General features: G+C 41.3%; 1 protein-coding gene across 3 annotated transcripts in view; it reads left to right on the top strand.

The window, feature by feature from the left end:
- Positions 1 to 14328, top strand: part of ZNF678 (zinc finger protein 678) — a 110878-nt gene that overhangs the window by 71428 nt on the left and 25122 nt on the right. For 2 of the 3 annotated variants that reach the window (XM_054519198.2, XM_054519190.2), the window contains exon 2: positions 9335 to 9461. In XM_054519198.2, the coding sequence (XP_054375173.1) occupies positions 9428 to 9461 (34 nt within the window). In that variant the 5' untranslated portion in view covers positions 9335 to 9427. Of the gene's footprint in view, positions 1 to 9334; positions 9462 to 13778; positions 13899 to 14328 lie in introns of all 3 variants that reach the window. The other variant, XM_054519195.2, reaches the window with a different exon arrangement.

Raw genomic sequence — 14328 nt, 5'->3', positions numbered from 1 at the left:
CTGTTAGGTTTGGAAAAGATATAGGAAAGGTTTGAACAGTGTTCACACAGAAGTATGCAGGGTCTTGGGCAGTTGTAGCTTCAGGTAAGAGCATGGCTGTGTTTAGACGGGAGCTGGTTAGCACAGTGATTTGGGGGGTTTCTATGAATAGAGAATACAGTTGGAGGAGCCGCGAGGCAGAGATGAGACTTAGTACATTGCGGTGAGCTAGCATGTCTTTGATCTTATGGGTTGAATAAACTGTTAGGTTGGCATGGAGAGATAGTTTTAGGCTTTCAAGGGTGAGGACAGCAGCTGCTGCCAATGCTTGGAGGCAGGCAGGCCATCTGAGAACTGTGGCTTCAAGCTGTTTAGAGAGGTAGGCAACAACCTGGAGGGTGGGTCCCTTAGACTGGGTTAGAACACCTAGTGCAACTCCATGCTGTTCATCGGTATAGATGGAGAAAGGTTTGTTGAGGTCTGGGAGAGTGAGGACGGGGGCTGAAATGAGATTCTTTTGGAGTAGATGGAAAGGTTGGGTAATAGGCTGTGCAGGTTTTCAGGGCTCATGGAGAGGGCCTTTAGCAGCTTCGTATAACGGTTTGACAAGTAAAGCAAAGGAGAGAAACCAGAGCCTAAAATATCCCACTAGTTCTAGAGAAGAGAAAATTTCTTGCTTAGTTTGCGGAGGCGAGAGGGACTGGAGGAGGGATATGCGGTCAGTTGTGAGCCCTCGGGTTCACGGGCTAAGAGCTAGGCCTAGATAGGTGACTGAGGGGGTGCATATTTGTGCTTTCTTAGGGGAGACCCAATACCTCTGTTCTGCCAAGAAGTTTAAAAGAGATAGTATGGGCGTCGCAGTCTCTTTGGGAGGGGCTACACAGGAGCAGATTATTAACATATTGAAGGAGAGTGGACGGTTTTAGGGATAAGGTAGAGAGGTCGTGAGCAAGGACCTGTCCAAAAAGGTGGGGGCTGTCTCTGAAACCTTGAGGTAGTACACACCAGGTGAGCTGACGTGAAAGGTGGGTGTCGGGGTTTTCCCATGTAAAGGCAAAGAGGTTTGGGGAATTAGAGTGTAAAGGAATTGTGAAAAAAAGCATCCTTTATGTTTAGAACAGAAAAATGGGTGGTATTGGAGGGAATTGCGGAAAGTAAAGTATATGGGTTAGGAACTACTGGACAGCTTGGTTAATGAGCCTGAGGTCCTGGACTAAGCGATAAGTTCCTGGCTTTTTAACAGGTAGAACTAGTACGTTAAAAGGGGATTTTGTTGGGCAGAGTAGGTGACTGGCGAGGAGGTGAGAAATGATAGGCTTTAGGCCTACAAGAGCTGCTTGGGGGATGGGATACTGCTTCTGTGATAGAAACTGGGTGGGCTCTTTAAGGGTAATGCGGACTGTGGTGTGGTGTTTTGCGCCTAAACAGCGGGGTTAACTACAGATAGGGGATAAGGAAAAGTTGCATGTTTTAAGGTGGGAGGTTGGAGGAGTAGAACAAAGTTAGAAGTACCAGAGGGGTCTAGGTGGATGTCTTGGGTACTATGGGGAACGTGGAAGTGGAGAGTAATGTGGAGTTTTGAAAGGATGTCTCTGCCTAGGAGCGGAGTTGGGCATGAGAGCAGAACTAAGAAAAAGTGAGTGAAGGAAAAGGTGTGTAGGGAGCAGAAGAGTGGAGCGGGGGCTTGGGGTTTGGAGACTTGTCCATCAATTCCCGCAACAGAGACTTGGGAGGACTGGGTGGGTCCTGAAAAATTAGGTAAAGCAGAGTAGGTTGCCTGGTATTAATTTAAAAAAACACACTGGCCACTTGCCACCGTCAGGGTTACCACTTGGCTCGGATGAAGCGATGGTAGTTGCCGGGGCGTCCTTTCCAGGGCACCGGCAGTCTTCAGTGGCAAGGCCAATGAGATCCAAGTAGGAGGTTTTGGCCTGCTCGGGAAGGGATGGGGGCGGTTCTTGCTGGGGCCCCTCATAGTCCAACTTCCAGTGGGGTCCTCTGCAGAGGGGCACAGCCTGGTGGGCTTAACTGGGTTTGGGCATTGTCTGGACCATTGGCCTTCATTGCTGCACTTGAAACAGGTGCCAGGTGGAGGTGGATTGCTAGGAGGCTTCTGTGTGGAGCTGCCGCCCCGTGGGCCAGCAGGCGGCCCCTGATGGCGGAGGCAAGCATTTGATTCTCTGCCTGTTTTTGCCTTTTACTTTCCTCATCACGATTATTAAAGACTTTGAAGGGTAAATTAAGAAGGTCTCACCGTGGGGTTTGAGGGCCGTCATCAAGCTTCTGAAGCTTGCACCAAATATCAGGGTTGGATTGGGAGATGAACTGAAGTTTTAAAATAGTGGTTCCTTCTGGCCTGGTTGGGTCTAGGTTGGTATATTTTCTCATGGCTTCAGTTAAACGAGGGAAAAAAAGGGCTGGGTTTTCGTCAGGACCTTGGGTGATTTCTAAAAATGGGCACCCTTTTTCAGTGCTGTAAGGAGACACACAATCATGTGGTCTCAAAAGCGGCATCCAGAGGCCCCGTCTTGATAATCCCAGTGGGGGTCCTGGTTGGGGACTGCCTCTGCACCAGTAGGCTGGGCAGGAGCTTGGTGATGAATTGTATTAGCATGCACCTGAGCTAGGGTGCAGATACAGTCCTGGTCTTTGGGGGTGAGGGTGGAAGAGAGGATAACATAGAGGTCATGCCAGGTTACTTCGTAAGACTGGGTAAGGTACTGAAATTCCCTAATATAAGAGGCAGGGTCTTCTGGAAATGAACCGAGTCTTTTGTTAATTTGAGAGAGATCAGTGAGGGAGAAGGGAACATGAACTCTAACAATACCTTTGGTTCCTGCTACTTCCTGAAGGGGGCACTCTAGCACAGGTGCTGAAATAAGGGTGGGGCATGGGCCAAAGATGGTGCCTGAGCGAGTATGGGCAGGAGAGAAGGAAGAACCTGGAAGTGGTTCCTGCTGAGGATGTGAAGGGGGAAAGGGGGTTGAGTTAATAGGCAGTGGAGGATAGATAGGGGCATAAGGTGGTAGGATGAGTTTACAGGCTTCAGGAGAGGGTGGTGAGGAAGGAGAATGAGTACAGGCAATGCTAGAGTTGTCCTGAGGAGAGGATGGTGTAGGAAAAGAAGTGGATACAGCTGACTGGGAAGATGGCAGCTGGGAAGATGGCTGAGAAGATGACGAGGCTTGGGGGGTTAAAGAAGATGGTTGAGAGGAAGAGGTAGGGGCTAGGATGGGTGGACAGCAGTCTGCTGGATCTAATGAGAAAAAAAGGTAGAGTTGGGAGGAGAAAGGTGATCAGGGCAGCGAGAATGGAGGAGAAGGATTTGAACAGGTGAGCAAAAATTGCAGAGGTCGGGATGTAATCTGAGTGCAAAAAGGCCTTAGACATAAGGAATTTCTCCCCATTTTTCCAGTTGTTGACAATAATTGCTTACGTCAGTTAAAATTGTAAAGTTGAATGTTCTATTTGTGGGCCATTTGGACCCGTTATCTAATTCGTACTGCGGCCAGGCTGTATTGCAAAAAAAGACAAGGTGTTTAGGGCGGATATCTTGCCTGAGGCCTAAGGTTTGCAGGTTTTTTATGAGGCAGCCTAGAGGGCTGTTTTTTGGAATGGAGGACTGGGAGTTTCCCATAACAGAGGGTAGGCTTGTGAGAACAGGGAAAAGGAGACCATCCTGGATGGCTGGAGGGAGATGATAAAAGGAGCGATCGTCACTGCTGCCTTTTTCCTCCCCAAACGGAATCAAATGGCTTGGAGGCGTCCTCCTAAGACCAGATGATCAGTGGGTACCTGGCACACGCCAGAGCCTTCTTGGACCAACGTTGGATTTTCAGACTGGAGAAACCAAGAGAGGCCGTGTGGGTTTTCCCCTGCTAACCAGGCTCCCGGGAAACTTACCAGTAGGCGAGATCAGTGACCGATGTGCCTACAGAGAGAGGTGACTGGAGGCTGAGTTTCCTTTGTCCGGTTGCTGTGGCCTGCTCTCTGGAGTGGAGGGGTAGGTCCACAGGTGATGCAGATCTGAGCCCCTCCTGGGTCTCAGCACCAGATGTAAGGTTCTTGTATCGGTTCGAACCCCAAGAGCGTGCCAACACACAAGGCAGTGTGGAGCAACATGCTGTTTTAATGAGTGCCTGGGTGCAGATGGGCTGAGGCCTAAAATGGGGTCAGCCTGAACAATATATTTTTTAAAAAGATTCTGTCTTCTACTTTTTTCATTACTTTTCATTACTTTTATTTTTGTTTTTGCAGTCTCTTAGCAGATGACATGTGATATATGTCACATTGTGGTTCAATTTTATAAAAAAAAAAAAAAAAGCAGCAGTTTTCTCTCTGTTCTACCATTGTGGAGAGTTTTTCTGGAGTTGAAAATAATTTTGTTTTTAGTTGCTTTTTAAACACTGTCCAGAATTACCAAACATGATATAAACATATAAGTTACCCACAAGGTTTCACTGTAAAGGGGCCTTTCTTTTTTTCGGCATCCAGTCACATCTCACAATTGTACAGCAAAATATTGCACAATTTTTAGATAGCAGGGTCTCTCTATTTGGAATCTACAGTTCTTTGAGAGCAATTAGACCATATTTCTACAAAAAAAACTTCACAAAACAGCAACCAGACCTTCCAGCTCTTTCTTTTAATGCCCCTGGCATCTTCAGACCCAAAACTGAGTCAGAGATAATGGGGCCCAGAAACAACTGGGCTCACATCTGTGTATTGAGTAGGTGTTAAGACTCTCAACTTTCATTCCTTCTCCTGTTGTCCAAATGCCCAGGAATCTGCAGAGGGCACCTGTCACATTCCTACCCCTCAAAGACCTAAATCTGCAGCTTAAACTTTTGAATCTAGGTCCTGGGGTTCTTCAGCATCTGTTAGAGAAGCCTTCATGAGGGCTATCTCTCCTCCAGATTTTCTCCCCATTCTGCAGCTCCACGAACTAGTAAACCAGGTTGACTCTGCCTACAGTCCACACAAAGGGGCTGGCATTTGCCTAAGATTCAAAATAAAGGGCTAGACTTTGAACTGAGGATGGATAGAAAACTCAGGGGAGACATCTACCTTGTGAGACATCAACATAGACTTTGTAAAGTCCCTCTTTTGGAGTGGGTTTCTCCATGTTTTGTAGATTTTGTCCAGTGACCTGCTGCAGTTGTGCAAATAGCAAAAGGTAGAGCACCGTGTCTCAGAGTTTCTTTTGGAGAGTAAAGCCTACCTTCAGCAGGTAAGAATCTGTAAGTGTAAACAAGTACCTTAGCAATGAGAGGTCAGCACCACAAAAACGCCCAGAGTCATGACCACAACTACACCTCATCTGTGAACTCTTACTAGAGTAGGATAGTTTTGTCTTTCTTCTTACCCAAGAGTTAGCTGATCAGGGACAGGTAGTATCCCACATGGATCCAGGGTTGGCTGCTTTACAAGGGCAGTTTAATTTACTTTCCTGGCCTCATAGGAATACCTTGAATTGGTCCTGCCTGATTCATCATGGGGACATCAGCCTCAGCTTACTGGAACCCCTCTCATCAGCATCCAAGATTCTATGAGACATTTAGGGATGTCCTGTGAAGACTGTTGATGGGGTTGTATTTTGCTTTCATCTCAGTGGAAGAGAAATAAGGCATCTAGGGTTTGTTTCTCCCCTCACAGAATGAATCTTTTTGGTTGGTACCTAGATGGGAGTTTCTTCAGTTTCCTGGTACTTGGATGAAGAACCAAGAGATCTGGAGATGCAAACTAATACATAGACCAATTGCCTCCATTTGATGTGGCTATTAGAAAAGCAAATGGAGCTGTCATGGCTCCATCCTCCAGGAACTTTCAGTCTAGAAAATATAGATAAATGCTTGAATTTGGAAGTATGTGGCCAGTTTTTTTAAAAAGTAGAGAGAGAGGTGCACAGGGAACTTGGGCTTCGTTTGAGCTCCTTACTTCCCTAATGTTATTGTGAGTTCTGATGTCACTACCTGAATGGCCATTCTTGAAAAGAATTAGGAGGAGGAGGAGGAGGAGGAGGAGTTAGTAGTAGTAGTAGTAGTACAGCAGTGGTGGTGGCAGTAAATGCTTTTACCTTCTTAGGAATAAAATATTTAGCTTCTAATATATTAGTGCCAGAAAATTCTGAAGGTTTATATTATATTTATTGTTATGTTACAGAACAGAGAATTGTCTTAATTGAAATCACACAAACTGTGAAAGTCAAGTTTCTCATGGGCAGCCTTAGGAAAGACGTAACTGAAAATAAGCCAGTGGTATAAAGATGTGAAGCCCAGGGTCCCAGCCCTGCCCAGATTCACCCTCTTCGAAACCTTGTCTAAATATATTTCCACCCTGGAATTTCCCCTCACACAAACTGATTAGGGGAGATCAGAGGTTTGAGTAGCTGCTCTTGCTGCCTCCCCAAAGCTGGTACCCACAATTTTCCCAAATCCAAACAGATAAATGGGAGCCAAAGACTGTATTTTGGTGCCTTAATTTTTATTTTTTAATTAAAATCTGTGTTTCTAAAAACATTTTGCTCAGTAAACTGTTCTCTGTTCCCTCAGATCCAGTAGTTGCTCTCCAAGTTATAAAAGAGTAAATATAAATACAAAAAAAAAAGTTCCTCTGACCTATATGCCACACTTATTTCTGTGTCTCTTCCATTTATATTTAGCTTTTATTTTATATATTTTCTTTTCTTTTTTTTTTTTTTTTTTTTTTTGAGATGGAGTCTCACTCTGTCACCCAGGCTGGAGTGCAGTGGCATGATCTCGGCTCACTGCAGTCCCCGCCTCCCGGGTTCAAGCGATTCTCCTGCCTCAGCCTCCCGAGTGGCTGGGATTATAGGCTCCCACCACGACGCCCAGCTAGTTTTTTGTATTTTTAGTAGAGGTGGGGTTTCGCCATGTTGGCCAGGTTGGTCTCGAACTCTGGACCTCAGGTGATCCACCTGCCTCAGCCTCCCAAAGTACTGGGATTACAGGCGTGAGCCACCACACCTGGCCTTTTTTAAAATCAGTGATAGAGAAATGGAAAAAGAAATAGAAAGGATATGCCCTGTATTTACATCCTGGCAATTATGAGACACTTCACACCTACCTCCCAGGGTTTTATGAAGATTAACTCACATAATGTAAGGTTCCCTGCGTAGTGCTTTGTAGTGTACTTCCGAGCACATAGTACATGCTCCATAAACATGGCATTAATGTATATGCACAAGTTGTTTCCCAAATGGAGGCTTGCCCAGACATTGTGGTCCTCTTTAAACTTTAAAGGGCTAGCAGACGATGCCATGTTTCAGAATTGTGATTGGTGGTCTTCACTTTGGATCATAAATATTTGTATTGGGCTAAGAGTATTGTGTAAAGGGACTCTGTTGGTTGTGCCTGTTTTTTTCTAGCTAAGTGCTACTCATGATGGGCCTAGGAGGATCAACATTAACACGAACAGGGACTTCTTACAGAAGCCAGTTAATAGACTTCTTCCAAACCTACAGAATCACGTTACTTAAAGTGGGGCTCAGAATAGCAAATGATATATGCACATTGAAGTTTCAGAAGCAATGCTTAGCTAAGTGGCTCTCAGCCTAAGCTTCCAATTAGGATCACATGTCCAGTTTAAAGAAATACTCCCACTTTTACCCTCCCCACAGGTTCTGTCTGTTGGTCTGGGTAAGAACATTGGTGTTGTTTTAGTTTAGTACCCCATGTGATCCTAAAGTAAGGCCAGGGTCAAGCATGAGGGCCCTTAGATACATTTGTGAGAGTTGAGTTCAGCCTTTGTTCCAGAGGAAGGTCACAGGGCCTGCTCTCCTTTGGTTTGGTGTGGTCAAGTCAGTGCAGCCAGTATTTTTATTGTTGTAGCCAAAATTGCTGGCTTCCATGGCAGAGAAGGGCACTTGATAGCAGGAAAATGAAAACTCACATTTTGACCTTTACATAGGAGCTCATTGTTCCTGTCTTGTATGATGAAGAAACAGGAGAGTAGCTTTTTCTGCATTTCAAGGTCCTTCTGCCTGTGTGTGTGGTCATAGCAGGTGAAGGAGTTGTGCTGACATCTCTAAAGGCATATTCTCAAGATGTGTGATTTGTCCAGATAATCTCATCTGAACAGAAATCAGAAAAAGAGGAAGAAATGGCTGATTCTCGGGTAAATGAGTACTAGGTCAAGGGCTGGGTCAGCTGTTTCTCCAGAAATGTCACGTGTTTAAAACTTGCAGACTTTTATTTATGTATTTGTAATGTTTCTGCCTAATAAATTTATTTCAAGTACTTTTAAAATTTTTCTTATGATAGTCAAGGGGCTGTGAAAAATATTTCTTTCCTATATATCAATGTTTTATATCCATTCAGGCTTTTTAAGTGCCATAAGCAATCTTTACTATAAATTTTGACCTGCAAAATGAATGTTTCTTTTGTATCTGTTGAACATAGGCAGGGGTGGATGCCCAAGATTCCCATTGGAGATGGATTTGGGTCCTTGGATTAGTTAAAGGAAAGTTGATGGAACTTTGCATGAAACTGATGTTTATGATTAGATTCAGATTTTGCCTTCTTGACCTATGCTATTATAGCAATGATGTTGTAACCTCCTCCTGTGCATTTTTACACATGATACCAGTTTTTTCTGTTACAGTTGATGTTAATTTTATTCACTAGGTTAAGGTGCTCTCTGACAGATTTCTTCACTATAAAGCAAATTAGTTTTCTCTGTATTATTAATTACATTGGGGAGATTTAATAACTGATGGGCATAAACCATCACATTTAATTTGGAAGTTCTCTTTCTTAAATTATTTGGCCTATATTTTGCTTTGGAAAATGAAGGCTGTTGTTTAATGGTCAAATGAACTGAGATAAATGCAGGCTCTGCCACTTAATGTTTAGCAGAATATTCTCCTTGGTTCAGAAGCATTGGCATCACAGGTGAACTCGTTCAAAATTCAAAAAGTCAGGTTTCAGCCCAGACCTTCTGAATCAAAATCTACATTTTAAACAGATTTCCAATTTCTTGTTGTATGCATTAAAATCTGAGAGGAACTTCAGATGATTTTTCCATCTGAGAAATTTATCCAGCTTATCCTGTATAATGTAAATATAGCTGTCCCAATATGTAATGCATGTATTGGCGCCCTTAGTTTTATACTACAACACTTACAAAAATATAGCATCTACGCTGGTTTTGTAAATCTTACACCATCCTCTTTCCTTAGAGTTACAGAATGCATTTGAGAATCTTTGTGTTTTAAACAATGTCTTACTGGACAATTTCTGCCAGAACAAGTTCACTTTACTCTCTTCAGTTGGAGTCAAATTAAGAACTCTGCCCATGGCACATTTTGTAAATATGTGTGTATTTCCCCCCCCAGGGACTATTGGCATTCAGTGATGTGGTCATAGAATTCTCTCCAGAGGAGTGGGCATGCCTGGACCCTGCCCAGCGAAATTTGTATAGGAATGTGATGTTCGAGAACTACAGAAACCTGGTCTCCCTGGGTGAGGATAACTTCAATACACAATTTATATATTTCATACTACAGATTCCATATTTTTCACTCCTGAACTGTTACCTGAGAGTTTGTCATTTGCATGAATGAGTTTTTGATCTCTGCTTCTAAGGAAAACTTGGGAATTTGTTGGTGTAGAAAATAAAATCTTCAAAATGTTTCATCTTGACATAAATTTTAAGGTGGTCTAAATTCTTCACTCTAGATGACTGGTAATTCCAGAACTTTAGTGGCATAAGATATTGTTGCCCACACCTCACAATCTAATTACACTGCCAAGTTTTGATTCAGTAGTATTGGGTAGTGGAGTTGAGAACCTATATGTTTTTGGGAGGCCGAGGTGGGCAGATCACCTGAGGTCAGGAGTTCAAGACCAGCCTGGCTAACATGGTGAAACCCCATTTCTACTAAAAATACAAAAAAAAATCAGATGGGCATGGTGGCATGTGCCTGTAATCCCAGCTACTTGGGAGGCTGAGGCAGGAGAATCACTTGAACCTGAGAGGCAGAGGTTGCAGTGAGCCGAGATCGTGCCATTGCTCTCCAGCTTGGGCAACAAAAGCGAAACTCCGTCTCAACAAACAAGCAAACAAAAAGAGCCTATACATTTAAAATCCTTTCTAAATATTGTATAGTTAATGTCAGAAAACAGCATTTTTGGAGTAATTTTCTAGAACCTTCTAAAAAATGTTTTTCCTACTGAGCACCATACCAGGTTGGTAACTGGAGCATGCCAGCAAGAGTCATGTTATTTTTTCTAATGAAACAGGTCTTGCTATGTCTAATCCAGACCTGATCACCTTTCCAGAGCAAAGAAAACAGCTTGGGAGTTTAAAGAGGCAGGTGATAGTAGCCAAATTTCAAGGCAGGTAGGAGTAAATAAAGCAGATGACACAGGTTAGAGGCCCAGATGTCAAGGAGAAAGCCAGAAATGAAAATGGGCAGCTCTGCTTCAGAAAAGCCTGGTTTTCTTTGTCTTCCTCTCACAGGAGCATCTTCTGCCCCATGCTCTTAAGTTCTCTAAGGATTCCACTACCCATGAAGTGATTTTCCTTTGAGGTTACAGAGTGAAGCAAAGTCCTCTTCATGGTTTATAAGGCACTATATAATCTGACTGCTTTTCCATTGCTTTGTGGAACATAGGAATATCTACATGTTTTTGAGGAACTCTATTTTACACCATTTAATTCTCTTTTTGCATCTTGTCTGAAATTTGCAAGAGTAGTGGTATATTGGCATTTGGTTCAGAAATCCCAGGAACACCACAAACGTGTTGTATTTTCAGCTTTACGATTTTCTACCCTATGGAGGTTTCAAATGTGATTTTACAGAAGCTCATACTCAGTGATTTTATCAGAACACTAAGTATAAGAAAATCTAAACTTATTTTACTTCAAAATTTTATTTTCTAAGTAAAAACTGAGATTGGTAATTTAAACTCTATACCCACATTGTTACAATATCAACAGTAATATAATTTAATATATCTACTCCCTACATTAAAAAAGTACTATTTTATTAGGGAGCTTGGAAGATTGCTGAGCATATATTAAACTCCCACCTTTTACCTTATTTTTAAATAACTATATTTTAAATTTGTTTTTATTTACTATAAAGCTTACTGGGGCATACACACATATACATGCATGCATATATATTTATTCGTGTGTGTAACAACTCTTTTACAAATAAAAATTATGTATGTCCAACATAAAAATTTGATGTGTACACATTGTACTATAATTAACACACTCAAATTGATTTGGAGTGAGAATTCCTAATGTCTACTGCCTTAGCAAATTTTAAGCATACAAGACATTATTGTTAACTGTATTCATAAAATTACACATTTGATCTTTTAAATTTATTCATCTTAAAACCAAACAACAATTCCAGCACTTTGGGAAGCCAAGGTGGGCAGATCACTTGAGGTCAGGAGTTTGATACCAGCCTGGCCAACATAATGAAACCCCATCTCTACTAAAAAAACAAAAATTAGCTGGGCATGGTGGCAGGTGCCTGTAATCCCAGCTACTCAGGAAGCAGAGGTGGGAGAATTTGCTTGAATCTGGGAAGTGGAGGCTACAGCAAGCAGCCACTGCACTCCAGATCCTGCCATTGCACTCCATCCTGGGCGACAAAGCGAGACTCCGTCTCAAAAAAACAAAAAAACTGAAAAACACCTTCCCAATTTATTCACTTCTAGGCCCTGCCAGCTCCCTCTGTACTCTCTGCTTCTGTGAGTTTCATCATTTTGGATTCTTTGTATAAGTGAGATCATACAGTATTTGCCTTTTGGTGTCTGGCTTATTTTACTTAGCATAATGTCTTTCCAGTCCATCCATGTTGTTTAAATGGCAGAATTACATTATTTTTATGACCGAATAATATTTTATTGTTTATGTAAACCATATTTATCCATTTACTATTTAAAAACATTTAGGTTATTGTCATATCTTGGCAATTGTGAATGATACTGTAATAAATATGAGGATGCAGATATTTCTTTGAGATACTGATTTCATTTCCTTTGGTTATATACACAGAACTGGGGTTGCTGAATTTTATGATACTTGTATCTTTTTCTAAGAGCCTTCATACTAATTTTTATAATGACTTCACTAATTTACAGCTTTTAAAGTATACAGTACAGGATTTCTGTTTCTTCACATTGTGTGTTGTGTTGTGTTGTGTTGTGTTGTGTTGTGTTGTGTTTGAGATGGAGTTTTGCTCTTGTTGCCCAAGCTGGAGTGCAATAGCACGATCTCAGCTCACTATGACCTCCACCTCCTGGGTTCAAGCAATTCTCCTGCCTCAGCCTCCCAGGTAGCCAAGATTACAGGCGTGCACCACCACACTCGGCTAATTTTGTATTTTTAGAAGAGACGAGGTTTCACCATGTTGGCCAGGCTGGTCTCAAACTCCTGACCTCAGGTGATCTGCCCACCTCAGCCTCCCAAAGTACTGGGATTATAGACATGGGCCACCACGCTTAGCCTGTTTCTTCACATTATTGTCAAACTGTTACCTCACTTTTTAATATATATGTATTAGTCATCTTAAGTGTGAAGTGATATTTCATCATGGTTTTGATTTGTGATTGCCTGATGATTGGTGATAGTCAGCCCTCTGATATATCTGTTGGCATTTGTATGTCTTCATTGGAAAAATATCTATTGGGTCTTTTGCCTGTTTTTCAATTTTATTATTATTATCATTATTATTGTGTTCCTTTTGATTTCTGAGTTCCTCATATATTGTTGATATCTACCTTTTATTTGATATATGGATTGCAAATGTTTTCTCCCATCCTTCAGGTTTTCTTATTTTATTGTTTTTCTTGCTGTGCAGATGCTTTTTAGTTTCATGCAGTCTAACTTGTTAATATTTGCTTTTGTTGCCTGTACTTTTGGTGTCATATCCAAAAAATCATTACCACAACCATATCAAGTAGTTTTAAAAATATATTTTCTTTTAAGATTTTTAAGGATTTCTGTCTGACATTTAAGTCTTTATTTTGAGTTAATTTCTTGGTATCATGTAAGAAAAAATGGTCTAATTTCACTTGCATGTAGATATTCTTTTTGCCCAGCATCAGTTATTGAAGAGACCATCTTTTGTGCATTGTGTATTCTTGACGCCCTTGTTAAAGATTCATTGACTTTATATGCATGGGTTTATTTCTGAGCTCTCTATTTTGTTCCATTTTTTTGTATCTATTTTGTTCCATCCTACTCTTATTACCATAGTTTTCAAATAGAGCTTTAAATCAGAAAGTGTGATGCCCCCAGCTTTGTTCTTCTCAACTATTCAATGTCTTGTAATGCTATATAAATTTTAAAATTTTATTCCATTATTTTAAAAATAGCCATTGGAATTTTGATAGGAAGTTTATTGAATCTATTGATTGCTTTGGATAATATGGCACTTTACAATAATTAGTCTTCTAATTCATAAACATTGGGTATCTTTACATTTATTTGTTTTTTCTTGTTTATTTTATCAATATTTTATTTCCCAATGTAAAGATTTTTCACTTAATTGTTTAAATTTTTTGCTAAGAAATTTATTTAGATGTTACCGTAAATGAGTTTTTTTTTATTAAGTGGTTTGTAGTTAGTGTATTAGAACAAAACTGATATTTGTATAACCTTTTATATTCTGCCAATTTACTGAGATTTTTGGTTTATTTGTTATGGCTTTCTACGTATAAGATAATGTCATCAACAAACAGCAGTATTTTTACTTCTTTCTTTTCAATTTTTATGGCTTTTAAAAAATGTTCTTGCCTAATTGTTCTGTCTAGGACTTCCAGGACTATGTTAAATAGAAGCATTGATAATGGGCACAATATCACTTTGCATTGGTGTCTGTGCATTTGAAGGAGCAAACACCTCTACCAGTTTTTATAAACTGGTTTATACAGGTAAAGATTTTATCCTATTGGGTCCCCAGGCTGATGAGGTCTTTTCTGGGTTCATAGTAGAGAGGGGATATACCTGAGTCCTAAGGTTGTTGGCAGGGTCCACAATGGGGTCTATCTTTGGTGAGCTTATTACCAGGGGCTTGTGTGCTTGTGAATTCTGTCTTATTCCTTGGCCAACTGAGTTGCCTTCAGCACTTTGATCTATAGGGCAGACACTTGGCCTAATACCAAGTGTTTGTATGTGTGTGGCTCCCACCCAGTACTTGTGAGGTTTTTACCAAGTCACAGGTCTCTAGGTTGGCAGGACTGTCCATGGAATGTAGCTTAAAGGTCTAGAACTGAGTTATTCACCTGCTTCAGAGACCACAGTAAATGTCAAGGTCTGCAGTTCTGCATCTATGGCCATGAATGAGCATCTGACCCCAGCTCT

This window comes from Pongo abelii, chromosome 1 (genome assembly GCF_028885655.2).
Source record: "Pongo abelii isolate AG06213 chromosome 1, NHGRI_mPonAbe1-v2.0_pri, whole genome shotgun sequence".
NCBI lineage: Eukaryota > Metazoa > Chordata > Mammalia > Primates > Hominidae > Pongo > Pongo abelii.
Note: the sequence above shows the minus strand (reverse complement) of the source record. Positions and strands in the feature narration are given on the sequence as shown.